The sequence below is a fragment of the Vipera berus genome, assembly GCF_964194415.1.
Source record: "Vipera berus genome assembly, chromosome: 13".
Classification (NCBI taxonomy): Eukaryota; Metazoa; Chordata; class Lepidosauria; order Squamata; family Viperidae; genus Vipera; species Vipera berus.
In genome coordinates this window covers 18,166,973-18,194,830 of record NC_138216.1, presented here as the reverse complement: position 1 = coordinate 18,194,830, position 27,858 = coordinate 18,166,973, and the positions used below count along the sequence as shown (strand labels likewise).

General features: G+C 53.2%; 1 protein-coding gene across 3 annotated transcripts; it reads right to left on the bottom strand.

The window, feature by feature from the left end:
• Window positions 1–2,374: 2,374 nt before the first annotated feature.
• COG7 (component of oligomeric golgi complex 7) lies at window positions 2,375–27,283 on the bottom strand. Of its 3 annotated transcripts, none has more exons than XM_081338158.1 (18): window positions 27,171–27,283; window positions 24,728–24,945; window positions 22,452–22,600; window positions 19,986–20,102; window positions 17,238–17,406; window positions 15,104–15,186; window positions 14,052–14,174; window positions 9,600–9,798; window positions 8,479–8,606; window positions 7,286–7,440; window positions 6,778–6,894; window positions 5,700–5,765; window positions 5,366–5,549; window positions 4,310–4,462; window positions 4,099–4,182; window positions 3,484–3,598; window positions 3,198–3,341; window positions 2,375–2,745 (listed from the first exon to the last, which is right to left on the bottom strand). In XM_081338158.1, exons 2-18 carry the CDS (start codon window positions 24,891–24,893, stop codon window positions 2,579–2,581), a joined length of 2,319 nt encoding a protein of 772 aa, XP_081194284.1. In that variant the 5' UTR covers window positions 24,894–24,945; window positions 27,171–27,283; the 3' UTR covers window positions 2,375–2,578. The 3 variants fall into 3 exon arrangements, with proteins under 3 accessions (XP_081194284.1, XP_081194286.1, XP_081194285.1); XM_081338160.1 differs by having other exon boundaries at window positions 4,325–4,462; window positions 27,171–27,282; XM_081338159.1 differs by lacking the exon at window positions 27,171–27,283 and adding an exon at window positions 26,015–26,156.
• Between the last annotated feature and the right edge of the window lie 575 nt (window positions 27,284–27,858).

Here is a 27,858-nt window from a genome sequence, read left to right as displayed (position 1 = left end):
GCCCAAGCAGCTGCGGGGTCCCTGCCGGGGACCTGAATGCAGGAATCCCTGGGCTTCATTTTGGTCATCACAGCTCTTCCTGGATCAGTGGCCTGGATCTGCTTTGCATCTCTGGTCACTACAACTTTCAGAACGATTCTGTTGGATGCTGGGGGGAGAAAAACTGCCTCTTAAAATGCTGCATGCTTGTCTTCTCCTCCAGAGTGAGTGTGCCAGGCAAAAATGCTGCCTTTCCAGTCCTTGCAGCCCAGGTATACACGTTTGAAGCGGAGTGCACACACCCGCAGCAGAGCCCTTGGGCCGTTGCACCGCTGCTGCACACCATGTTCTGGGCTGAAGGGCACTGGGTGGCTAGCAAAGGCGGCTGCCACATTGGTAGGTCCTAAAGACCAACTGTTGCTAGGGAGCCAGAAACCTGCCACGTTGCTGTTACGTTCTGTGGAAAGCAGGACTCTTCTGCCGTATGGCAGGCAAAATCATCTTGCTTCAAATTTCAAAACCCACTTTTGGCACAGGACTACAAAAAAAGCTCGAGCAAATGGAGGGAAAGGCTTGGTTTAACTGGGGAGGTGAAATGATGCCCACCCTCTTGGCACACCGGCAGCTGGCATGGAGTTTGGTAAAGGCCCCGTCCCGAGCCGGACAGCACGACTCTGAACCTCTGTCCCGGTGACCGACCCCGATGGGATCCCGCATTGCCTCTCGCTCGGGAAGCTGGGAAGCCGGAAGGGACTGGCCAGGTGCCCCTTCTGGGCAACATGACAGCATTTTGCCCTCTAGCCCGAGGCTTTCCTCTTTCGGCAGCACAGGCTGGCAGCTGCTCTGCCACGAGTGCCAGGGCTTTGAAAGAGCCACCTTGCTTGCAGGTCTGCTACCACCTCTCAATGCCAGATGCCCTCCCTGATGAGGGTAGGCCCAGAAACAAAGCTCCCCCCAACAGAAGAGTCACCCTAGTGATTTTGGCCCAGTTCCTCTCTGTCAAGTCTGCCCCACGGAGCTTTCAGTGAGGAACATTGGAGGGTCCTGCGCATTGCCTTGAGCTCCTAGAGGAAAGGTAAGGAAGCAAAAATAAAAGAAATAAAGATAATGAAGAAGTAAGTTTACCTGGAAAAAAAAAGCCAAGCGGACAAATGAGGGGCATCGTGTATAGAAAGCACAGAAATGTCTTTGGGAGGCTAAAGCGGCTGGACTGGCAATGCAGAGAAGACACCGAGAAAAGGGGAGGGGGGGTTTGAGGCTCTTTTTGCTGCTGCACAGCTGTCATGATCAGCAGCCAAACAGCCTTCCCCGCCCCTCGCAGGTTGATTGCCAGCATCCGCCAACAGGGCCACTGGCAGCTTCTGCCCAAGCCTGGGAGGCAGGGAGTTCGCACCCCTGGGTGGAAGGATAGTGACGCCGGGAGGGGTTGCACGGGTGAGGCTCTCCAAGGAGGGACCCGCCTTGGACAACCGCCCTCTCCCACCCAGATCTGAGCTGTGACCGAGCTCATAAACCTGGCAGGCGGGGACAAGGGCCGGGCAAGGGAGCTGTTCTGGGCAGCAGGATCCAGCTCGGGCAGCGTCTCCTCCAGCGCTGGGGCCACTCCCCCTGGGGCAAGAGGCTTTGGCCCACAAGCTGCACTTCGAGGCTCTGGGCCAGCCCCCTCCCCCCCAGCCAGGTCCAGCCTTGAGGCAGCGAAGGCCCAAGCTACATCTGGAGGACTCGGGGAGGACAGCACCGTTTCTTTTCTTGGCTCTGAGCCCACAAAGCTTGTCGTTGTCCCCAAATTCCACCCCCACCCCCCGGCCAAAGCTGCCTCTGGCCAGGTCTGGTTCAGCCCTTTCCCCAAACTGCCTCTTCTGGCCACGGGGGTGGGGGTGTCACCGGTGGACTTTCCTCGGCCTGGGCTGGCCGCTGGCTTCACCTCCTTGCAGACAAGCAGCCAGGAGGGCAGAGGTCGGCCTTCCGTCGTGTCCCAGATTCAGCCCAGGCAAGAGTTAACTGGGGCTTTGGAGGAGCCAGAGCTGCACGCCCGGCGAAGCTGGATTGCTCCGGAGGAAGGAGGGAGTGCAACGGCTTGGCTGTACAGAGTTCACTCGGCCTCCTGGCTGCACCTGCGGACCGGTTCCTTGCATCACCTGGAGGTCGCCCAGGCTCCCCACCCTCGACAAGGGGCCCTCGTCTGGGCCCCTGGAGACCTCGTGCTCCGAGGCTGGCCAGCCCCCAGCAGAAAATGAGCAGCAGGGGAGAAACTGCCCCTCTTCCCCACAACCTTCCGTGGGACATTTGCCCCCGGTCAGGACTCTCCCTCCAATCTCCCTGCCCTCGGATCCGATTCCACCAGGAGGGGCAGGCTGGCGGCAAACGCTCTTTTCGACCAGCTATCAGGAAGAGACACCTTTTAAAGGGATTTATTGAGTACTTACAAAACTTGTCTGAACATACACGAGTTTTTTCTGGCCTCTTTCCTCTCTCACAAGGAAGAGAGAATTCTACCATGGGGGGCAGGGGGAGCGCCAGGCACGCTCTGGGGCCCTTCCAGCATATGTCTGGCCAGGTGCAGCAATGGGGCCCACTCCTGGGCCCAGAAATCAGCAGCTCAATAATCCAGGGCCCTCATGGCCGCAATTTTGCTAGCCAGGCGGCGGGGAAAATTTCTGGCCGTCTGCTTGTAATCTTCAGGCTTGGCCTTCAGGAGAGTCACTGTGTTCTGCAGGGTCTTGGAAGGCTGCAGGCCCAAGGCGTCCATCACATTGATCAAGTAATCTGCAAGAGAAACGAGCAGCATCGCGTCTCGGCTCCCCAATCGCCAAGAGAGGGGCAGTGCCAGGACAATGGCCAGAGCAGCGCCACACCCGGCAGGGGACTGAGGGACTGGATGGGAAGCCCTAGGAAAAGAGACTGAAGGCGCCGGCTCTCCTTACTTGGAAAGGGCCGGGTGGGCACAAGGATACTCTTCACTGCTCTCCCTTTCTTATAAATGCACCCCTCGGGTCTGGGATCCAGAGGGGCAGGCAGAACAGAAAGAGTCCCCTGGCCGTGGGGCCAGTGAGCCAGGCGCCTGCCTCCCTGGAAGCCGGGCAGCCTAATGGTAGGAATGCCGGAACCTGGATCCTGAGCAGGGGGGGAGGAGGTCGGGTGACCCTCCGGGCCCCCCACCCACACGCAGGACCTAAGCTGGGTATCTCCCCCACGCACCAAACATCCTCCTTCCTCACCAATATCCGTGGCCAGCTGCTTGGTGGAATGCAGGGTGAGCTCAGGGATCTGTAGGACGGCCTCGCAGTACGTCTGCATCGTGGCCCTGGCAAGGGAGCCTAGCCAATAGTCTGCCATATTGTCCAGCTCGGGGACCTCGTCACCTGGCAGAAAGAGAACTAGTGATGACTGTCCCGCAGCTGCAGTGGGCTTCTTCCTTTAGAGAGAGGAACTGGGGCGCTGCCCAGGTGAGCCGTCCTGCAGCTGCCTCTTTGGGCAAAGGCCGCTTCCCGGGGCGCTTCCCACCTGGTTCTGGAGGAAAGGGCAGCTTCCCAGCATGCAGTGCGAGTTCCAGCGCTGCGTCTTCCTGGGTCACGAAGGGCTCCAGATGAAGAGGGAGGGACATGATGTATTGGCCGATCTGAGGGGGAGGGAGGAGGGCAACGGGTCAGGCAGCCCCAGCCTCTCACTGGGGCCAATTGCCCCCACGGCTCCAGCTGTGACCAGCGCATTCCTCTCCAGGGCACATCCTGGAGCCAAAAAGGGCTCAGCCAAGCCTCGCTGTGGCCCCGGGGCCATCACAGTCCCTCTGCCCTCGGAGGCCCCTTTCCGTGGCTCAAACCTCCCAGAATGGCCCTCCGCACCCGGAGTGCCTCATCCATCGAGGCCAGCCCTCCTCAGAGGCTCCTCTGCTCCGGTTCTCCAAAGGAATCCATCAGGACCCAGGAGGGGCTCAGACCGGGCCCCTGAGGGGCCACAGCTCAGGGACCAAGGAATTCCTGGCCCCTTCAGGCTGCCCAGTTCTGCCACACCAGGCCTCTGTCAGACCGAGAGCTGAGGACGGGGAGGGACCAGAGGCGGAACCAGGAGGCCCTGGAGACCCAGCAGCTCCTGCGTTGCGTGTGCGAACCATCCACCTACGTTGCTGATGTACTCCAGCGGCGTGAGGCTGAAGTTGGGCAGGTCATCGGTGAGGATCTCGCCCGCACTACTTGCGCTCCAGCTCTAGGGCAAGGATGAGCAGAAAGGCAGAGCCTGGCTTGTCACGCAGAGCAACCTCCCCTTTTTCTTCTCCCTCAGTCCTCATTCAAGGAGTCTGTGGGGACCCCCACGCCCTTGCCCACCTGGCTACCTGGAGGACGCTCACCTCCATCTTGGCCACCAAGAGGAGCTGCTGCTTGATGCGAAGGAACACCGAGTCGAAGGCCAGCTGGTGAGCAAGCTGGTTGAGGCGGGTGAAGGCAGAACGCGACGCTGAGAGCAAATTGTGGCTTGTCCCTTTCTCCTGCAGTGGGGAAGGAGGGGGCAGTCAGGCCAGGCTCCTTTTGCTCCCCGGCACTGTCCGAACGAGTCCTCTCCCTCGCCACAGCAGCTGCGAAAACCCCCTCAGCAAGGGACCTTCCCTGTCAATCAACGGTGGTGGCGGGTGGGGAAACATCCCCAGCAGCCCTGAGAACGAGAGAGACATCCGGGCAACTGGCACAGGCCTCGGAGCGCAGTGAAGCCACAGGCCAGGCGAGACTGCTGCCTGAAGCTCCAACTGCCACGACTCTGGCTTGCACAGCGTCCTGGGCCGTTTCACCCCCAGCCCAAGGCCACCCAGCCTTTTCATCTCCATGGGCGGCAGCGGACATTCAGCCCGGAGCCTAGTTCAAGAACTGGAGGAGGATAACAAAGCTTGGGGGAATCGCAATTCTCCTGCAGGGTCAGGCCTGGTCCTGATGAGGCTCAACTGGGTCTCTGGGGCAAGATGTTTTGGCCGAGATGCTGCTTGCAAACTGCCTTGGGAGACCGTATGCCAGAGAAGGCGGCCAGGCAAGTGGTTTCCTTGAGGCTCGACCCGTGTGTGGTGGGGCCCACCAAGGCAAGAGGAGGAGTGCCCAGAATCTGGCTTTGGCACCGCTCCCGAGAAGCCTGAGCACAGGCACAGGTGCCCTCCATTTCGCAAGCCTTTCAGGACGGGGACCTTGCCCTCTGCTTTACCACCCTTGGGGTAGCCAACCCGTTTTGAGAAAAGAGGCAGAGAGGGCCTGCCGGAGTCCTGCACGCTGGGAAAAGCAAGCAAGGTGACGGGGAAAGCAAACCCTCGCGGGGAGGGACCCTCGCCTCCAGCCCCTCCCACTCAGAAAGCCTTTTGGGGAGGGGGGGGTAAGCAAGGCTGCTCCTCTGCCTGCCCAGCCATGCCCACCTTCAGCGTGTAGAGGGTCTCCAGCAGGGCAGCGTACTCTGCTGGGCTGTCCTGCTGCAAGTAGCAGTACTCCTGCCAGGGGTTCTTGACGTGGCTCTGCTTCTCCGGGCTGCGCTCCTGGAAGCCGCTCAGGCTGCAGGGACGGTAGGACTCCGAGAGAAACTTCCCGGCTGTGGAGAGGATCCTGCGACCGGCACCGGGAGACAAAATGGCCTGAGCCCTGAGGGTCGAAGCTTCAGTGGGGAAGAAGAACTGGGAGTGTGTGCCGGGCGCTGGCGGGAGATGGGCCTGCCCCCGCCCCGCCCTTTTCTGAACAGCAGCCCAGCAAACCCACCTGTTGGCCAGTTGCTGCTCGAGGTCTCCACACTGTCGCAGGAGCTCCCCACAGGTGGTAATTATTCTGCAGGGAAAGAGATGCTGGTGGAGTCGCTGCCCCCAAAGCCCCCCCCCCCATGAGAGCGCTGGGAGAGCACAGGCAGTGGGAAGCCACAGGCTGGGATGGAAAGGCCCCAGAGGTCCCCCGAGTCTCCCTAGCAGGAATCTCATGATTACCCCAAAGACAGGCAATCCTCAACTTAATGACAGTCCAGAATTACAACAACCTTGGAAAGGGCGCTCCAAAACACGTCTGGTTGTCACAAAACTCTGTGCTGCCACCCCCACCCTGGTATGTGGTCGAAATCCTGAAGAATTCAGCTCTGTTGCTGCACCCACCAAAGGAGCTGCCTTCCGTGCCTCATGAGCAGAGCTGAGCTCCTCTGACAAGCCACACCCTCCGCTGGCCCAGAGGTGAGAGGAAGCCAAAACCCAAGCAGAGAGAAGCAAGAGGTGCGGGGGGGGGGGGGGGCTCAGGTGGGTGGGGGAGGCCCTGAGAGGTCAAATGTCTCTCTGCTCAGGGACTGAAAGCCCTACTTGAATTTCAGCCAGGAAGATTTTAAGCCCCCGAGCAGAGCCTTCCAGAGTCTACCTCAGCCCCTGAGACACTCCGCACTCCTAGCTGGGACTCCATCTGTTTAATGACCCCTGAGACCACTAAGTGAGCACAACGGAGATGCCAGGACTGCAGTCACTGAGACAAGCACTTTGCTGAACAGCCAAGATTCGAATCCTAATTGTGGTCGTTAAGTCAAGGACTACCTCTACATAAAGGAAGCCTGGGTCTTGTCTGCTTTTACGGCGCACGGATCGGTTCCCTTTCTTGAGGAATCCATTACTGTTTGGGCACAAATGCCCCTCCTCCTGCCCCCCAGATGCAGCAGGGACATTTGGGTGCTGAGTCTAGATCGCTGTGGCTAGTCAGAGAAAAAGGCGGAAGGGAGCCAAATCTTGCTCAGGTGAAGGAGCAATGCCTAGCTCTCCGGAAATGCCGCCCTCTCACCCCGTTTGCCTTTTGCAGAAGGCATTTTTCTCACCGAATTGCATTCTGAAAAGCAGTCCAGTCTTCCTGGAAGTGGGAATCTGAAGGCAGGTCATCCAGCCGGCATTTCTTCCTGATTGACTGCAGGGCGTTACTGAAGTCCGAGACGTATCTAAGGAAGGGTCAGAGAGAAGAGCCGGCTGGAGCCCCTGCGGCCGAGAGCTGCCAGGCCAGCTGTGGGTTGCCCGGGTGGGAAAGGAAGATCCAAGGGGACAAAGCTGATTCTTTTCCCCAGGACAGCCTGCCTCTCTTCTGCATCGGAGAGCCCCTGGCAGGGAAGAGCTGGGAAGCTGGGTGAGGGGCAGCGGACGGTATTGGCCGTTTCCTCCTGTGGCCACGGGGAGCAGAAGGAGTCCCACTCACCTCCCAGCCTTTTCTCCTTGGAGCCAAATTCTCCACTGGCAACCCTTGCGGGGGGGGGGGTGTTGAGCTGGTGGAGAAAGCCCCCCTCCCCAGGCCCAGAGGCTGGATGCAAAGAGTCTTCCTCGCGGCCAAGGACTTACTTGCTGAAAAGGGCTTGCAGGGCTGCAAGGAGTCCACCCACGCCCAGCCCGTCCGTCAGCGTGAGACAGTTGTCCACAGCCGCCAAGGCCAAGCCGAAGAGCTTGTTCACCGAATGGCTCAGCTCCTGGACACAGTCCATCACTTCCCCGTGTTCCTGCGCAGGACACAAGATCACGGCTCACAGCCAGCACTCTGGAGCGGCAGGACAGCTAGGCCCTCCGAAAGGCCTTCTCTGGCTCTCTGCCCGTGCCCAGAGGACCTTCTGCCCAGCTGGGGCACTGAAGAAGCTTTCAACGCCTGGGGGAGGGGGCTGCTCTGAGGCTTTACCTGCAAAACAGGTCCAATTTCTAGGGGGAAATCTGGGTTCCAAGACACACCCCCCCCCCAGGATTGTTTTGCAGTTTCTGTTGCCTGAGAGCACCAGGTCTCAATGCCAGAAATGACCTTTTGAGCTGGAAAACCCTCCCTAAAGCAAGAGGGCTTAACAGGGTCACAAAGAGGCAGCAAACAAGAGGACAAAATAAGAAATCCCAACGCCCCCCCCCACACACACACACGTGGGGAACTCGGTACAGCCTGTCACAGTCACGGTGGTCCTCCCAAAATAACAACGGCAGCACCCGGCCATCTGTCTGAAGCCTGGGGGGGGGGGGCGCGGCTGAGAGGCAGATTTTCTTTGCACTTCCTAAATTTAAGTTTTCTTTAGAAAGAGAAGATACGCTCTCCTTCCCCCCCCCACTCAAAAAAAGAAGCTTCCAGGCCCATCCTCCAGAAGAAGACAGACCCCCCCCCCCCCCGGTGAAGAAGAAACTCTCGCACGGTGAGCTCAGCTTGGGGGCTTTCGCCCTGAACAAGCCTCTGGGACACTCCTGTCTTGGGCAGACTTTCTTGTCTGTGATGGGCACTTTAGCTTACAAAAGGCACTCGGTTGTGGGTGCTTGCGAGCCTCCCCTTCCCTTCCAAGTCCACAACACAGAACCAACAATAACGAGAGTTTTTACCAGCCAAAGGGAAGCCGAGCACAGCAGCCCCCTTTTCACCCAGAGCGGGTCCCTGGCAAGGAAGGCGGAGAGGGAAGCCTCTCCCCTTTCGGAAGGATTCGGAGTCTGAACTTCTGGACATCGCTTCAGATGCCACGAAGCCAGACTCTCGACCAATGATGAGCACAGGATTCCCAGGGGAGGGCTCTTACCAGAGGGATGGCGCTCATCTGGATGAGGAGATTGTCCTCCTCCAGGGCCCGGTACTGCAGCTGGAAGGGCTTGTAAGGGCTGAAGACGGCCCCCACCAGTTCCGCCACCTTCACCAGGTTGCACTCCCCTACAAGCACAAGAGTGGCATCACAGGAGGGGGAGGGGGAGGGCCACGAGGGGGGCCTCCACACATGGCCTGCATCTCCCCCACCTTTGCCAGTTATTTTAACTCTGAAACTAAATCTGGGGCAAGAGGAGAAATTAAAAGACCCATAAAATTCTCAAAACTGACGAGAGGGCTGGTAAACTCTCCTGCAAACACAGAAGATGCCTCTTTGCTCCCCAAACTCTCCAAGGACCCTTCCCCAGACTCTCGAGTTGGACGCTGTGCAGGAAGGAAGGATGAGGCCACAAAGCAGGGCAGGGGCTGCCAAGCCCTTTTTTCTTTTTTTGAATAAAGGGCAGTTGCTAAAGAAACAAAGAAAGTGCTTTAAGTGTTTACTCTGGAAAAAGTGTATTTAAAATCAAATCCTTCCACCCCACTGTACATTTACTGCTGTGTCGGGTCTTTATTTAATTAATGGGGAGAGGGAGAACCTGAGACATCACCCCCACCCTGTACAACAAGACAGCGACTCTGCCTCCTCCAGGAAAGGCCTGCCTGGAGGAGCTCACATTTCTTTCGGATGCTTGGGGGGGAGGGGGCACAGCCAAGAGGGCAGCTCTCCCCCCAAGTGGGGCATTTCCCACCTGACCACCGAGAAGAGAATTCGCGTGAGAAGAGGGGCAGCACAGAGGAATCACCCGAGGCCTCCAGGGTGGGGGTGGGAGAAAGAGGCTAAGCACTGGCTCACCTTTACAGAAATCAAAAGTGCTAGGCAGTATTTACTCACAATAGAATGCAAATTGTTCTGCTTTGGCAAACACTTTAAGCACTGTGTCAATACTGCTCACTCAAGTCAAACAAAGCTCGGTACAAGTATTATGTAACAACTGTAATAAAGACCGTCAACGCAATACTAGCCAAACGGTGCTCCTATGAAACTTCCCTGCAGGGAAAGGGAAAAAAAAGCCGTGCCCCTGGACATTTGGGCAGGGTGTCCAAGCGCCAAGGACTTACCCAGGCTGGGCAGCATCGCGGCTTCCAGCCCACGTGCAAAGTAGACGGTGGTGCCGTACAGCCCCAGGAGTTGGCTCAGCTTGCTTTCGGGGCTGCAACGGTCCATGGCAGCACTGAGGCAGGTGGGCAGGGAGGGCATCAGCGCACCCAGCACCTGGAGCAGCAGGACAGTCACCACCTGGTGCGGGTTCTGGAAAACCTGTGGGAGGAAGGGAGGTAGGAGCAGGCCAGGCGGCTTGGCCGGGGCCCCTGAACTGAGACGAATCCCACCTCAGGTCAGGCAGAGGAACCGGCCCGGGACTCCCTTTGGCCCACTGAAGCCAAGGCTCCAGAGCTCTGCCCCAGATCAGGAGAGGGTTGCAGGCTCCACGCAGGGCTCATAAATCAGGAAGTCTTGCAAGGAAAGGGGGAAGAAGCTTCTCTCAAAAGGAAACTGGGCAAACGCCATGCCTTAAAAATGGATCAGTCGGCAACACCAAAAGAGGTGCCAAGCCTCTAACATCTCTCTTAAAATGTATATTCTCCTCGTGGGTCAAGATTGGATCTTAAAGCAGCCTTCAATTTAAATCTACTCTGAAGACATGCCAAGTAGAGAAGAAGGGGGAACCGTTGGGTCTGTGCTCCTCTTTTCCTCCTGTGCATTTTTAAGCACGGCTAATTGGAAAACATAATCCAATGCTGAGACACCTCTCAGAACTACGGGAAGGCTCCTGCCCAAGCCTTGGTAAGGCCGCACCTGGAATACTGCATCTGGTTTTGGTCACCACGGTGTAAAAAAGATGTTGAGACTCTGGAAAGAGTGCAGAGAAGAGCAACAAAGATGATCGAGGGACTGGAGGCTAAAACATATAAGGAACGGCTGCTGGAATTGGGCATGTCTAGTCTAATGAAGAGAAGGGTGAGGGGTGACATGATAGCAGTGTTCCAATATCTCAGGGGCTCCTACAAAGATGAGAGGGAGTCAAGCTAGTCTCCAAAGCGCTCAAAGGCAGGACAAGAAGCAACGGATGGAAACTAGTCAAGGAGAGAAGCAACCTAGAACTAAGGAGAAACTTCCTGACAGTTAGAACAATTAGCCAGTGGAACAACCTGCCTCCAGAAGCTGTGAATGCTCCAACACTGGAAGTTTTTAGGAACAGATTGGACAGCCATTTGTTTGAAATGGTATAGGGTTTCCTGCCTGAGCAGGGGGTTGGACTGGATGACCTCCAAGGTCCCTTCCAACTTTACTATTATGATTATGATTTTCTTGCAACTCACTTCCTGCCAAAAGAGGATCCCCCTAAAGCAGGCAGTGCTGGCCCAAGTCTCTTCTGCTCCCTCTCCGAATGAGCCGGGCACCGGATGGCCAAACTGCAGCTAATACACCAGGCCCCAAGTCTCTAGTTCACGAAAGATATGGGTAAAGGATGGGGTTTGCAGGCAGCAGACCCAATTCCACAACAGGGGGGAGCAATGGATGTCATTCTTATCACTGGACTCTTCTCTACGTATTGACTTGTGTATTTCAGATATTAATTTTCAGAACTGCGGCATAAAGATGGACACCCACTAACTGAGACAACAGGAATTGCTTTAATGAAGCTTGGATTCTTTCCTGCATTTTGCTCTGAGTCTTACATTATTATAATTAAAGGTTAAAACAAAAAAAAGGCACATGGGCATTTGGGCTCTGTACGAGGAGAAAGCCATGCACCCTGAACCCCCCTACTTTGCCCCGTAGTGCTGCTGGGCCCAACTGCTTTGGTTGCAGGAAGAGAAAGACCTGGGCACATTTTAGGGAGGATTTTACACTGGATCGTTTCAAGGAGGGATCTGATCAGAGAGGCTTAAAAGCCTCTTGATCCTACCTGTGCTGCACTGAAAACAGTAATGAAACACGCTTCTGCAATTCCATGACTTTTCGTGATTGACTGCAAGGGTGCCTCTGAATCACAGAAATTTAAGGGTGTTTATTGCAGACTTTGGACCTTGTAAAATTCCATGAACCAGGCAGACTGATTTTACCATTAAAAACCCGTTAGGCCGATGCTTCAGGGTGACTTGTCAGCAAGACAGATGATAAAAATTGATAAGCCCACTGTACATTTCCACACTGATCCCAGAATATCCTTGTTCTGAAGCTACTAACTCCTTTTTTTTGAAATTAACAAATTTTGAAGTGAAACTTAAGATTTCTACACTGAGCTTCATGGCAAACAGAAAAGGCTTGATAAACAGGCAAAAATGTGCTAGGTGTGCCAACAGACTACCAAAAGCCCTACCTAATTTCAAAAATTCCACTTTTAATGTCAATGTTTCTTTCTTTCATCATTAATCTTTAAAATATGTAATGAATTTGTCAGCACTACAGGAAAGATGGGCCAGGAAAGTGACAATAGAGAACAACTAGAGCTACCCTTTTTGGGGTAACAGAATCTTGCCAGCCTCCCAGTGTTTCCCTCCCCACCCCCTTATGCCCCCATTGACCCCAGGGGGGGGAGCCAGCCTGAGCCTCTTCTTCACACCCTCCTGAGCTCAATGCAGCTTCCTCTGCACCTGCGGTTGCCCTAATGCCGCGTTTCTCAACCTTGGCAACCTTTAAGATGCGTGGACTTCCATGGCTGGGGATTCTGGGAACTGAAGTCCACACATCTTCAAGTTGCTGAGGTTAAGAGGAACACTGCCCTAATGCTTGCTGGATGCCTCCTGCAAGGTGATTTCCAGGGCCCCCTGCAGCACTACATCAACCCCCCCCTGGTATTTATATTTAGCCATATTCCTGTTCAAATCCCTGACAAGAAATTTGAACAATCATTATATACCATCTAGCATTTTTACAATGCTTCGGTCTTTCCCATGATTAATGAAAAATACTAGTATGTGCAGAGCCAATTTCTACCCACAAGCCTGGACTTAACGGTAGCTAAATGCAGGTTTAGATTGTATTGGGGGGGGGGAAGCAGACTGAGTTGTCAGTGTTAAGATGTGGTGTGAGAGAGAAGTGGGAGTTTTCCGCCCCCCACTCCCTGCAGACGCTCCAGGTGAGCAGTCTGTCCCTCAGAAAATAATCCTCCATGTTTGAGGACCCTTTTGAGATGGGGGGAGGGGTGAAGAGAGAAGCTCTGGCAGAAGGAAACAGCTGGAGAAACAGAGGTGGCCACATCCCAAGCCAGCAGGGAGCCCCCCCCCCCGGTTCCTGTCCGAGGGATGAGTTGCATTTAAATCCTGCACCAAAGAATTTCCGCTTTTTTGTCAGAAGGAGCTGCTCCGCGCCTTCCTGGCTTGATTCGCAGGCGAGTCTGCCTCGTCAGCCACAGGGAGGCCGAGGGGGGCTCTTGGGAAACGGCCCAGGGGCAGCTCAGTCTGTCAGGCCAAGATGGCAGGCCGGCTCTTTCCAGGCCTCCCCAGAGATAAGCATCAGTTCTCTCCTTCACGGGTGAAAGCCTCAAGACCTAACCTACCAAACTGGCCGCTGCTTCCCCAAACTCCAGCAAACCAGTTTGCCAGCAGGAAACCCAGTTCCTTTCTGCTGCCGGGGGTGGGAGAGGCAACAGATCCCCAGCTGCATTTTGGGACAGGCCAGGGACACACGGCTCCTCTGCCACCACCGGGGTGTCTACGTTGGGTGTCTGCCCGCCAGTTCTGGTCACGGCAGATGAGCCAGGCAGCAAAGGCAGCAGAGTCAGAGGGCAAAGAGACAAGAAAGCTCACGCGAGGTTAAAGCGAGGCATCGGGCCATTTGCAGTGAGGTGCCAAAGATTCAACTGAGCACTTCCAAGACATTCAGGGATCCAGAGAGATTACCGCCTGTGATCTTGGACAAGCAACAATGACTGTACCTCACAACTGCCCCAGTTCGATGCCCTGATGTGGCAGCGTCTTTGGCATCTCAAAGAACAGCAGTTATTACTGCATAAGCGTTTATGGATCATACGCTGCCAATAATAATCAAGTATTAATTTAATCAGGCTTCAGCTCTGGGCAGAAACCTGCCTAAAACTATATATCGGGAGATGGTTACAAGGATATCTAATTCTGTATCACACTTCAAGTTCCTGCAACCTGAGATTGATGGCATCTGTTTGGGGAATGGGGGACATAAGGCAAGCGGTTTGCCAATAATTAGTTTACGTCAAGCCCTTTTTATGTAAAGAGACGTAAACGGTTTAATCTTGCAAGGAAAGTTCCCGAGGCACTAAATCCAGTTGAGCTACAATGGTTGTTAAGGAAACCCTCGGGGTGATGGGGGCACAACATCAGGTGAGGCCAGAATCTGGAGCTTTGCAGGTCTTCGTCAGGTTGACTGAGCAACCTGGCCACATTTCAAGTAGATGAAGGAAGAGATACAGCTGCAGGGCAGCCTGGGGGTGGGGTGGGCCTCCTCTGCCTGGGCGTGGAGAGGCCGGGCTCCTCCCGAGCACCAGCATATGAGGCTCTGGACCCCACGGACCCCTCCCCTCCCAGCTGTACCTGCGTGGCCCATTGCAGCTGCAAGTGCCACGTCCCCAGCAGCACTTCGTACAGCTCTGCCAATTGCCGCTCCAGGAGTAGGTCCGACTGGCACAGATCCTGCCACGCTGCCGTTAGCTGCACCTGGGAGCGAGGGAGAGGGTCAGGATCATCACCAGGATAGGGGCATTCGGGGTGGCCCTGAGAGGATGCTGGTTCTTGCCAATAAGTATAGAAAGCGAGGGGGGGGGAACTGGAGGAAAGTGACTCCCCTGCCAGACAAACTCCAGGCCTGGGCTCATTCAACCTCCCCGTTGGCCGTGTCACAGGGCGGCCATAAGGGCTGAAGGCCTAAAGACTTTGAGGAGAAGCTGATAAACCATGTCCATCATCCACATTACAACCTCTGACTGACACATAAACCCCCTGGGGGTCTGTGAACACATCCGAGCAGCTCTTGGGCAGCCAAGGATTCCAGAAGCCTCCAGCTGCCTGGAGCAGCACCTGAGACTTCTCCTGCAGCCCCACCCTGGCCAGGCTGGGCTGCCCAGAACACAGCCCTCGCCTTGCCAGGAGTGTTGCTTAACTTATGAAACGGCAAAGGCCCAAAGTGCGTGGCAAGACTCAAGGTCTGAGAAGGAAGGAGGAAGGAGACAGGTTTCTCAATCTGCTTCTCCTACTTTCCAAACTTACGCACTTTTAGGGCTTAAAAGAGGTGCCCAATTTGGACCAGCGAGTGCCCACACAGGCCTGGGAGGACCCCTGGTGGCTCTCGGCGGAACTGAGCAGGAGAGCAACTGGGCTTGAAGGTCCATCACAACGACAGACTTCTGAACAGGCCTGAACGCCTATAGCCCAGGTCCGCTGGCATGAAGCACCCCAGCACCCCATTCTCCTGTGTGGACTGAAGTGGTGGACTACTAGGCCAACCCGTGGCTCTCGAAGGCATCACAATTGTCACCAGCCAGGGGCACTTTCAGAAACAGTGCCCACCTTTCCTTCTCCTATAGCCCAAATGTGGGGGCTGAATAAAGATGGGAAGTCTGCTTCACCGGCTGCGAGGACCCCAATACCTTGTGGCACTTGTAGTAGTAAGCCAGCAGCTGGGGCATCCGGTCAATTTCCATGAAGACTTTCACAAACAGCCGGGCCTGATCTGAAAGCACAATTTCCTCCCTCAGTCTGTCTCGGACAAAAGCAGGTTCAGCTTCTGTTCGACTCCAGTCCCGATGCCTCTACCCGCCCAGGCTCCTGCCCCCAGCAGACCCACTGCAGCGTCCCTCCTCCGAGGTGGGGAATAAGCCCTGGAGGTTCACGGGGAGCATCTGCACAGAGGAGAGGAGAAAGCAAGCTCTGCTTTGCCTGCCACTTCTACGCCCTCCCTCCAAACCACATTTCCTACGTCCAAAGCCCCTGAGAGCAAGACATCTGCCGGGGTATCCTCTTCACTTTGGAGGGTAGAATAACAAAGGCCGGGGGCAAATAAATGAATAAACGGCTCCCACAAATAGGGGTCCAAGCACCTGACAAAGGCTGCAGTCATTTGCCATCCTGGCCACCCCTTTAATGGAGGGAGAGGAGAGCCGAACTCCAGGCAGGGCCAGTCACAGCCAGTGCTTGGCGTAAGGCTGCCCCCACCTGGCGGCCCAGTGGCATAACTCCAAGAGATCCCACGGTAATGACCGAAGGCAATCCAAGGGCAGAGCTTCAAGCCTCGCCCCACCGGAAACACTCAGGACAAATTCACACCCCCGGCAGGCCTGGAAAAACACATCCCAAAATCAGACCTTCGAAAACCACAGGACCCCTTTAAGATGTTTAAGTCTGGAACTGCCCATCCACGAAAAGGCCTCTCCCCGGCCTCCAACTCTGCAGCTGGCGCTCCGCGGTCCGTTCCCTCTTCAGCAGCTCTAAAGCCCCTCGCCAGCATCCTGTGGCCCCAAAGGACCACCCTCCGCCGCAGACAATACCCAGAGGGGAGCATCCCTGTTCTGCTCAGGGATTGAGAGCTGTGACCGAATCACCTCGTGTGGCAGAACCAGAAGGGAGCCAGGGTTTGAGGGTTCAAGCCTCGGTGGCCCCTGGGCGTCTCTGGAGTTTGGGGAAAGTACTGAGGGAATAAAGGACGCGGTGGCTCAGTGGGTTAGGACGCTGAGCTTGTCGATCAGATGGTCGGCAGTTTGGTGAGTCGAATCCCGAGTGCCGCGTAACAGAGTGAGCGCCTGTTACTCGTCCCAGCTTCTGCCAACCTAGCAGTTCGAAAGCACGTAAAAATGCAAGTAGAAAAATAGGGACCACTACGGTGGGAAGGTAACAGCGTTCCGTGCGCCTTTGGCGTCTAGTCATGCCAGCCACATGACCACGGAGACGTCCTCGGACAAACGCTGGCTCTTCGGCTATGAAACGGAGATGAGCACCGGCCCCTAGAGTCGGAAACGACTAGCACGCATGTGCGGGGGAACCTTTACCTTTACCTTTTTACTGAGGGAATGCTAGAGAACAGACTGTTGGAGTTTCCAGCTGCCCCTTTGCCCCCAAGAGGGCCACACGAGGGCGCTCCAGTCGGATGGCAGCACCTGAGCTGCATCGCCCAAAGGAAGGCAGCGGGAGACGGCCTCTCTTTCCTGCCCTCCCCCAGATGAATCAATGCTCTTGGCTGCTGAATCCCAACCCCAACCCCCAACCCCACCCACCACCCGGACTTGCAGATAGTTCTCCGCTTACGACCATAATGCGGCCTCCGTATTATGGTTCGTGATGGTCATACGGTGGGCCATCATGGGACCAATCTGATTGGATGACTTTTTTAGCAGCCATCATTAACTGAACACAGCAGTTCAACATTAAGATGTCCAAATGTTCCTGTCAATGCCTGTCTCGGGTAGGGCTTTCTCCACGACCCAGAGACCTCACACAGGCGCTCCGCTTCTTTTTGCAAAGACCTGCAAGACCCGCAACCTGCGCTTCTTTCGGACACTCCAGGGGACCCTTTCAGCTGGGCTGGCTTAAGCCAGTGATCTTTATTCAGCCCAGGGCCAAGGTCCTTTCGTGATGAAACGTTGGAACCCAATCTGAACCTCTCCTAACCATGAGCCACGATCCCGTTCCCTGGCAAGCACTTCCGGGCTGTGTTTGCAGGGAAAGGCCACAAGGCCTCTCTGCCTTCGAGCCCCCTCCCCCTCCCCACGGGCATCCCGTCCCCCTTACCAACGGACTGCGTGCTGAAGGCAGAGACGATCTGGGGGCTGGCCAAGGCTTCCAGGCGGTTCTTGAGCGCCTCCAGGTGCACACACTTCTCCGAGTAGTCCGGAGTGTCCACCAGCACAGCCAGGCTGCTCTGCATGCTGGTCAGCTTGCTGGAGATGAGAGAGACGTCCTGGCCCAGACAGGGGAAGGAGGCAGCCTGGTCAGTTCCCAAGCAAGACCCTAACCCTAACCCTTCCCGAACCATTCCTGGATACCCTTCCTCCAGAGGAGCAGAGAAGGTGGCCTTCTCTTATTCGCCTTAGAGCCAAGGGCAACCAAAAAATAAACACATAAAAATATAATTATGGAAAAAAAATATTTCAGGAGTTGAACTAGAAACCCGGAGGACATAAATTGAAATAATGTGTCAACCATCTTGTAGTCACAATTCCCAGGCAAATGTCCCTTTAACAACTTACGAGCACAATTGAGCCTCAAATTTCTACTGCTAAGCGAGACAGTTATTAAGTGAATTTTGCTCCATTTTGTGACCTTTCTTGCCATAGTTATTAAGTGAATCACTGCAGTTGTTAAGTTAGTAGCACAGATATTAAATGAATCCGGCTTCTCCATGGACTTTGCTCCTCAGAAGGTCGCAAAAGGGGATCACGTGATCCTGGGGCACAACCACCATCATAAATACAAGCCAGTTGCCAAGCATCCGAATTCTGATCACGTGACCCAGGGGATGTTGCAACGGTCGTAAGTGTGAAAAACAGTCGTAAGTCACTTTTTTCAAGGGCGTTGTAACTTTGAATGGTCACTAAATGAACTGCAGTAAGTCGAGGACTACCTGTATTTTAATGCAGGGGTCTGCAACCCCCAGTCTGTGGACTGTTACTGCCAGCAACCGGTCCACACAAACAAGCAAAGCCCCCTCCGCGGGATGCAGGCAGCATACAAAGCCGCGTCCCCCGCCACTCCCGGTCCACAGAAAAACCTCTCACCATGGAATGCCCGCCCCCCCCCCCCCGTACCCAAAAGGTTTGGGGACCTCTGTTTTAATGGAATATTTACAGCATCAGAGCTTTATTTGAAGTTTTTGGATCAATCAAAATAAAACCGTAATGGTGATATGGAATAGTTTACAGAGAAGGAAAAACAACTTTCCTATTTCTACTTCATGTTTTCTTAAAATGTCCAGTAAATTTAAAAATCAAAGGGGAAAAAAATCAATAAATTTTCACGTTGAGAAAAAGGGCAGAACATAGGGAATCAATGCAGATCCTAAACCTCCCCCTCTTTTTTGTTACATTTATACTCTTTAGCGGTCTTGTTTTTGTGCAGTTTTGATTTATTCATTTGTTGTTGTTGTTGTTCCTGTTTCTTTAACTGTATGGCCTCCCAGAGTGACACACAGGACATGAGATGGGTCTCAATTCAAGCACCTTCACAAGCATCACCAAGGGAGGGTTCCAAGAGACCAAAGATTGCAGAGGAAACCAAGACAGGAATCGGGGCAGGGAGTGGGGGGAGGAGGGAATCGGAATAGTCAGTGATCGGAGCATAAATTCGTCTCTTCCGGCTTCTTGTCCATTTGGGGGCAGAAAGGCAGAAGCAGCAGTTCCCCGGCTGCTCTTCGGCACCGTATAATATTTTCAGACAATACTGCAGGAGCCCCCCCAGCCCCCCAGTCAGGCCCTTCTGGCCAGGCAGAGGCCACCAGCTCGCCAGAGAACAATTCCCCAAAGAGGCCCAATGGCTCCTCCGGCAACCGGGGAAGCCGAGGAAAGGTCAGGGCCTCTGACCATTGGGGGGAAGTGACTGCTTTCATTTTGCTCCTTTCTATCACTGCAAGCCTCCTAGGGTAGCCCCACGGCGAGATAGGCAGCAAAGAAAGCAACAGTGGCAGGCGCAGTGCAGGCGCAGAGGGCTGGAGGAAGTGCAAGGGGGGGGGAAGACCTACCCCACCAACCTGCAACCTTCCCTGCTAGCTTCCCCACTGACTTTCTGGCAGGCAAAGTTGCAAATGGTGACCGTGTGGCTGGGGGCGCTGCAACCTGTGGACAAGCACCCAAACTGAGGCCAGGTGACCACAGAGGGGCTGGAGGGGCTGGAACTCCAGAGGCCAGTTTTAACCGCCATTCATTCAGCACTGTCATAACTTGGAATGGCTGCTAACAGAATGGTCGTAAGTCAGGGAGTACCTTATATTGCAGGGGTTCCCAACCCCGGGGCTGCAGCCCACGGCCAGGCTGCGGCCTATTTGCCGCTCATGCAACCCGGTTCCCCACCCCACCCCCCCACCCTGCCAAGCCACCAAGGTTGGGTCTGTCATATTGTATTTCTGATTTCTGAAACCCATCGCAGTTCATTACGCTTCCAGCTTTGAATGATGGAATAAATGCAATTATTCTCCATAGTCCTAGAAGGCAGGAATAACAATAAGGAAGAAGGTTCAGGCTAGACCTCAGGAGGAACTTTGTGACTCTATGAGCTGTCAGTCAACGGAACAAGAACTAGCGAACTATCTTTTGTTGGTGGTTTTGAAACAGAAATGAGATGATCAGCTGTCAGAGATACTCTGGTGGATGCCAGACTAAACAAATGGTTGAATTAGATAACCTCTAAGATCCCTTCCAATGCTAGGTTTCTATCGAGTTGTCACAAATTAACTGATTGACCTGATCCATTCTCTGAGCAGCCTGGAGGCATTCTAATAAAGCAACAGTGGCAGGACATTGTTTGGAGCTGTAAACATTGAAATACCTGTGTTTTAAATGTCTCTTCAATGTCTGCACTGAGAGTGCTCCACTTGTCTGCTTCTTGGAGTGAATCCACAGCCAGCTGCATTCGGGATTTCACGTGGTCGAGCTTGACTAAGACCTGAAACCAAGAGAAGAGAACCTCCGTAGCTCAAGGCTGACCTGAGGAATCCTGGGTGCTCTCTGAGCCGGGCTGTTCACTGGCGCACGTTTCATTCCCGGACTAGTTGCCAGTTATCCACCGTCCCCGGTGCCAGGAGTGGGGGTTTTGCTCCCTGTTTATAAGATCTGAAAACCCAGAGGCCACACCGGGTTTCTCCGAAAATAGGACCTACCTGGAAAATAAGCCCTAGCCCGATTTTCACACCTGCAACAAATATAAGCCCTACCCCGAAAGAAGGCTCTACTTAAGAGGCTGAGTAGCTGGCTGCCCGCCCATTCTGTCTGCTTGCTGCCGACATGAGACGGGGTGTGTGTGTGCTGTGGTGATGAAGTGAGGCGGGGGGTGCGGAGCTGCCCCACACGGGCTGACAGAGGGCCCCGCAGCCAGGCCATCAACGTGCTGACAATTGCCTGGCCTCGCGGCAGCAGCTCCAACAGCCCCATGCAGGATTGCGGGTCCACTTCGTCTCCTTACTCACCGCCGCAACAACCAGGAGGCTGAGCAATGCACCGGTGCCGCGGCTACTAAGCGAGGTGGTGGGGGGTGGGTGGAGGACGAAGCCCCAACAGTATCCTTGGCTGCCGGGCCTGCAGAGCCTGATGCTGGCGGAGTGAGGCAGTGGTGGCTGGAGCAGCCCCTTCCTCGTCTCCCCTCCCTTCCCTAAAGAACCCCTTCACTAACCTGCTTTCAGCTCGTTCTCCGCCACCACGTGCAGGGCAACAAAAGAAGCCTGTGGGACTAAAAAAAAAAGAAGTTCAATCAGACCTTCCAACTTTGTGAGATCTTTTTTTTCACAAGAAGTTGGAAGGTGGGGTTGATCTTTTTTTTTTTAGTCCCACAAACTTATTTTGTTGCCCTGCATGCAGACAACGGAGCTGGAAAGGAGGTTAGTGAAGGAATGTGGATGCCCTGGGGTGGGCTGGGGGTAACGATAAATCCTAACCCCCACCCCAGGGAATCCACAACCCCAAATCCTAACCCCCACCCCAGGCCGGGCGGCCAAGGATACCGTTGGGGCTTCATCCTCCACACACCCCGACTGCCTCGCTTAGTGGCCGCGGCACCGGGGCATCGCTCAGCCTCCTGCTTCATTGTGGTAGCGAGTAAGGAGAAGAATCAGACCCGCAATCCTGCACGAGGCTGCTGGAACCGCCACTGCGAGGCCAGGCAGCTGTCGGCACTTTGATGGCCTGGCTGCGGGGCCCTCTGTCAGCCCATGCGGGGCACATGGGGCAGCTCCGCACCCCCCGCCTCGCTTAATGGCCGCGGCAATGGTGCATGCTTTTTCTTCCACCCCACCCACCCTCACCTCACCTCCTGCTCCATTGCGGCCGCAAAATAATAAGACCTACCCCGAAAATAAGCCCTGGTGCTTATTTTCGCGACCAAAAAAATATAAGACCGGGTCTCACTTTCGGGGAAACACAGTATTACAGGAACTAATTTCCCAGGCTACTCTGCTTTGGACAGGGTGAAAAAGGCCATTTGAAAGACTGTACAAATTTCTGGTCATCACAGCCTAAAATGGCATCAACAAAGTGAAACTCAGGGAACGGCTATCTGGATGGTGTAGGGCAGTGTTTCTCAACCGTGGCAACTTTAAGCTGTGTGTGGACCCCAACTTCTAGAATTCCCATAGCTGGCTGGGGAATTCTGGGAGTTGAGGTTCAGACAGCTTAAAGCTGCCAAGGTTGAGAAACACTGGTACAGGGATCAAACAAAATCCTCTGAGGAGGGGTTGAGAGAAAGTGGGAATATTTAGCCTGCAGGAGAGTTTAACGGTCTTCAGCAGTCTTCAGGCAGCTAAAGGGTAACGGAGTTTTCTCCAGAGACAGGACCAAAATCAATGAAAGCTGATTCAGCTTAGATATGAAATGGGATGCCTCAGAAGTGCTGTGTTCTGCCTCACTGGAGGATATGGACAAGCCAGAAAAGTCATTTGTCAGAAATGCTTTAGCAAGTCCTACACTCAGCACAGTACTAGATCATCTCCAAAATCTCCCCTTCCTGATGCAAGATTTTATGTAGTCTAAACCGAGCTATTTTCTTCAAATGAAAAACAGAAATAAATATCTGGGCTTAACTGCTAGGTAGCTTGTAGGATACCAATGTAAGAGACCAGTTAAACTCATTTCAGTGACTATTTCAGTATAAATTTTAAAACATTTGTGCTGCTGTCTGAATAAAATATCAATTTTTAACGTTGTATTTCTTTAAGGGATGCTCATTTTTATCCATTCCGCCACAGCTGTCCAGGAAGAGAAGGTGTCCGTCCAACCCATCACCCTGGAGAGAAGCCTCAGGTACCTGCATGGACTGTGCGGTGTCCTCCTCCAGCTTCTTAATGTCTTCCCTCACCAGGACCATCTGCTCCTTCAGGAACGCCGCCTCCTGTTTCAAGGCTTCCACTTCCCGCAGAACTCTGGGCATGCTCTGGAGAGCCTGGTGGCTTGTCTCTGTAGTAAAATGAGGAGGAGGTCAGGCACAGCTGCAACCTCCCAGAACACAAGAGACAGAGGCTGCCCCTCTGGAAAGGCTGGAACTGTGTCAGGAGAGCAGAGGGGTGTCCATGAGGAAAAGGTGGGGTGGTTATGTGGCAGAAAGCGGTAACACCTGTTCAGCATAGAGACAAGAGGCTCACAAATATTTGATTGGTCAGTTAAAAATCAATGCATGAGATAGGCCACCACTGATCAATAGTTAAGAATATGCAGAGTTTCAATAAGTGTCCATTCCTGCCTACTTTCCTATAGTAGGTGCAGCAGTGGCGCAGTAGTTAAAATGCAGTATTGCAGGAGCTAATTCTACTGACTGCCGGCTGCCAGCAGTTTGGCAGTTCGATTCTCACCGGCTCAAGGTTGATCCACCTTCCATCCTTCCGAGGTGGGTAAAATGAGGACCCAGATTGTTGGGGGCAACAGGCTGACTCCGTAAACCACTTAGAGTGTGCTGTAAAGTACTATGAAGCAGTATATAAGTCTAAGTGCTATTGCTATTATTCCTATATTCTCCTCCTCCTCCATCATCATCATCATCATGTTTTTAATTAACCATTCAATGAAACTCTGCTATTACTTTATCTTTACCTCGAAGTAACCTGAAGTAACCCGAGTGTGAAAACTCCATAACTTTCTGGAAAGTTATGTCACCACACTGGATGACAATTTCCCCTTCCCAAAAACTATTTTCCCAACCAAGGAGGTTGATAAATGGAGAGAATGGCATTAAGTTAAGACAGCTTTTTTAAGAGCTACTGGCACAAAGAAGCAAAGGAATTATATCCCTATTCAGGGTGAGGTAAAGGTAAAGGTAAAGCTTCCCCCGCACATGCGTGCTAGTCGTTTCCGACTCTAGGGGCCGGTGCTCATCTCGGTTTCAAAGCCGAAGAGCCAGCGCTTGTCCGAGGACGTCTCCGTGGTCATGTGGCCGGCATGACTGGACGCCAAAGGCGCACGGAACGCTGTTACCTTCCCACCGCAGTGGTCCCTATTTTTCTACTTGCATTTTTACGTGCTTTCGAACTGCTAGGTTGGCAGAAGCTGGGACGAGTAACAGGCGCTCACTCTGTTACGCGGCACTCGGGATTCGATCCGCCAAACTGCCGACCTTCCGATCGACAAGCTCAGCGTCCTAACCCACTGAGCCACCGCGTCCCTATCAGGGTGAGGAGGACCCTGTTATTATTCATTCAACCTAGCAATAAAATCCATTATTACAGACTATAAAAATATTTATCTTATTACTAAAATTCACTCGCTTCTCACTTTCACTATGTGTCAAAGATGACAATATAAATGTTGCTTTACATTTTGAACTTGTGTTCCTCAATTCAGATACCTCAAAAGTAAGTTTCTTGTAAAAGAGTGGAGAAAACCTTCTTCAAAATATGTAAGTGGGAAAACCCTTGCCAAAAGCAGAAAAACAAACTTAGGCTAACCACTTTTTTAAAAAAGGCAGCCTCACAAATATTTATATTTTAACATAAAATTTTAAATACATATCTATGTTATATAATATCTATATAGAATAGTAGAACAGAACAGAATAGTAGAAGAGAATAGAACAGAACAGAACAGACTAGAACAGAACAGACTAGAATAGAATAGAACAGAACAGTAGAATAGAACAGTAGAATAGAATTAGAGTAGAATAGAACTACAGAATAGAATAGAATAGAATAGAATAGAATAGAATAGAATAGAATAGAATAGAATAGAATAGAATAGAACAGAATAGAACAGAATAGAACAGAATAGAACAGAAGCTGGAAGGGAGCTTGGAGGTCTTCTAGTCCAGCCCACTGCTCAAGCAGGAGAACCTATACCATCTTAGACAGGTAATTGTCTTTATATTACATTATATTTACATTACATTAACCGCTGTACAACATGTCTTGATTAAACTGTGTAATGTTGGTATAGCAACATTAGCAAATAGCTTCATATATGGCTTGTAGAAACATCTGTAATCTGCAATGCAAAAATAACCTGGGCTGTTGCCCAGAGCAGCTGCTTCCAGCACACAGACCAGGAGTGGTCCTTGAAACTTCCCAAGCGAATTCCCCTCAAGGACAGCAGCATCACCTTCCACGGCATTGTTGACCTCCTGGATAAAAAGCTGCAACTTCATCACCAGGGTAGCTGCGTGAGCATCTACTTTGCCAGGGGCTTCCTGCTGCACAGCCCGGAAGGCCCCATTCACCCAGGCCTTGACCTCAAAATCATCAGCCAGGAACTTGGAGAAATCCATGGTGGCTGCCACACTTTCACCCCCGCCTGAAGCTGGTCAGTAACTGCGGCACCTGATGAAACAAGGAAAGAGACAGGAACGCCATTTGTCTGAGGACCTCTGCCCTGGATACAGGATTGTATTAGGAGACACACGCAATAATGAAAATCCTAGGATTCTATGAATTTGGCATTCAAAGATCGTCTGTGAAACCCTTGGCTGTTTTTTTGCAGCAGTCTCATTACCCAACTAGGCAACATCATCAATACTGGTGAAGGTGAAGTTTGCTCCCTGTTTGTTTTAAGTATTTATTCCTTTATTACTTTTATAAGTAACTCAAAGTGGCAAACATATCCAGTTTCTTCCTCCTATTTTCCACAATGAGACAGTCACTGGTCCCAAATCACCCAGCCGCTTTCGTGCCTATGGTAGGAGTAGAACCAAGATAAAAGGCAAGCAGCTTCTTGTTCCCAGGTGAGAGTTGTTTCAAACTATATTCCATGGACTTCTAAAAAAAACTTAAGAAACTAAGAGCAAAAAAAAAATAGTTCACTCAGGCACTACCCGCTTTTTAGAGCTTAGCTTCTTCTTGATCAGGGCTCTGGGGTTTTCTTTTTAATTAACAGCTTCCAACGCCTGAAAAAGTTTGAAATCCTCTTCTCTACTCCTCCCCAACCAGGCCAGGAGAGCTGTTATCAGAAAGATCTGGAAAGGTCAAGGTTACCTACTCAGTCTCTGAGCTTATGCAAAAAATGCACTCCAAGGACAATTTTAAAGAAAATGCTGCATCTTTATCATTTGAAATCTGTAATTAAAAGAAATACAGAATCCTAGGGCTGGAAATGTCCAATCCCCTGCCAAAGGAAGTTCACTCTTGAATTTCATGATTGTCATTCTTTAGCTTTAATGGAGGGCTGTTAAGTCTAGCAAACTGCTATGTTTCTCAAGATGTTATGCCTCAAAGAATTACTTATAGGCCAGATTGGAAACTGGGGTATTTGCTGAAGTGTAAATAGACACAACATTCTGGGACGTGTACAAATGAGGCAATAAAATATTTTTGTTTTATTTTAAGAAATAAATAAATCTAAATCTCTCTAAAGTGAGAGGGCCACTTTGGAGTAATAGTTAAAAGCACCCACCAGACTAGAAATCAGAGACCGTCCCATTTTAGGCGCGAAGCCAGCTGAGCAGTCCTGGGCCAGTGACTCACAACCCTAGGAAGGAGGCAAAGGCAAACCACTTCCAAAAAACCATCACAAAGAAAACTGCAGGGACCAATCCATCCAGTCACCAGGATCAAGACTGATTCAGCGAGACCAAAACAAGAACAGTCAACATTTTAAAGATTATGGGGAGGATAAAAATTACAATAGCAGCCCGGACAGAACTTAGTTTAATGTGGTGTAAGATTTATAGGGTGCAATGCTTTGGTGTCATGGTCAGAGCCTCATCATCGGGGCACTGGGAACTATGTCCAAAATACATCAAGAAATTGCAGCTTCCTGCCATAACTCCAACAAAGCTACAAAAAACTGCGCTACTCAGAACATCTTACATTTTAAGGAGATACCTGGTTGATACCTAGGACGCTGGCAGCAACCCGTGTCAACCATTAATGCCAGTCAATTTGAGTATTCAGTTGACTGAGCTTCATGTTTAATGAGTAAAAGTTTAATTAATAATAATAATAATAATAATAATAATAATAACAATAATAATAATAATAACAATAATGATGATAATAATAATAAAGTGAGCACCATGCCTACTAGCCATTCCCATATTTTTGCAGCAGTGATAGCACAGCCTGGAGCAGGAGAGTTCTAAACGTGGCCCCTTTAAGACACGTGGATTTCAGCTGCTGGCGGAGGAGTTCTGGGAGTTGAAGTCCACACATCTTAAAGGGGCCCAGTTTAGAGACCCCTGGCCTGGAGCAGTGTTTCTCAGCGGGGCAAGTTGAAGATGGGCGGACTTCAATTCCCAGAATTCCCCAGCGGCATCTCCGCCCCCTCCCCTTCCAGCGGCCACATTCGGAAAGGCCGGGCTCGTCCATGGAGTGGGAAAGCTCGGGCGTTACGACGAGCCGCACCGGGGCGGTGACTGCGGGGGAGGGGCGCCCACCGCGACGAGGGGATTCGGGCAAGGACACCCGGCCGAGCCGGGAACGAGGCCTCGCGAAGCCCCGCGGAGAGGCTCGGGCTGTGCCCCATCGCGGGGCAGGGAGTTCCGAGGGAGTCGAGCGGGGAGCCGCGCCCCTCACCTGCTGGGCCCCCTCGACGGGACGCCCCAACTCACCTGCGCGCCTGCGCATTGAGCCTCCGCGGCCCCGCCGGCCCAAGGCGTTCGGCTACCATCTTGGAGTCGGGCCTGCGGCTTCACGCCCCTCCAGGATTTCCGGAAAGCCCGCCCCCATCGCTGATTGGCTGGCGGCCGACACACGCGCCCCCGGATTGGGCAGACCCTCCGCCCACTCAGCGCACCCGGGCAGCTCCCGCTTGCCTTGCGGAACGCGCGGCAGGCAGGCGCCCATCCAACCGGGGCAGCTTCTTCTCGCGCTGCGGCCCAGCAGCCGCAGCAGCACTTCGCCCTCCCAGTGCGGGAGGCCCGCAGGCCCAGCCGAGTCCCTCCAGGCAGCCGCCCGCTTGGGCTTCCCCTCCGCCCGACAACTCCCACTGGCTCTGGGGCCGCTGCAGCGCCTCGAATCGCACCGCGAATCGAGCATTCCCTGCTCTCCGAGGGCAGGGAGACCGGGCCACGCAACAAGAGTAACCGGGCTGAGAGCGACGCTATCCGGGAATGCTGCCTGGGTCCCTTTTGGGGGCAGAGGCGCCAGCAGCACCCAGCCCACGCTGCCAGGAAGGGGCGGGATGCTGCCCAGTCAAATCCAGGGCTAGGGAGGCCACTTATGTCTCTGGATCCTTTTACTTACTCCAGGAAAAGATCCAGGCAGAACAAAGACCGGCCAGCCCCGAGGTTTGTCTGA

What these genes read in the sequence shown, in the direction of transcription:
- COG7 (XM_081338158.1), bottom strand. Translation starts at nt 24,893, where the DNA reads ATGGATTTCTCCAAGTTCCTGGCTGATGATTTTGAGGTCAAGGCCTGG. An exon ending in AAGAGACATTTAAAACACAG is followed by an intron (nt 17,407 to 19,985) that starts GTATTTCAATGT and finishes TGTCTGGGCCAG; the next exon opens with GACGTCTCTCTCATCTCCAG. An exon ending in CGCGATGCTGCCCAGCCTGG is followed by an intron (nt 8,607 to 9,599) that starts GTAAGTCCTTGG and finishes TTGTGCTTGTAG; the next exon opens with GGGAGTGCAACCTGGTGAAG.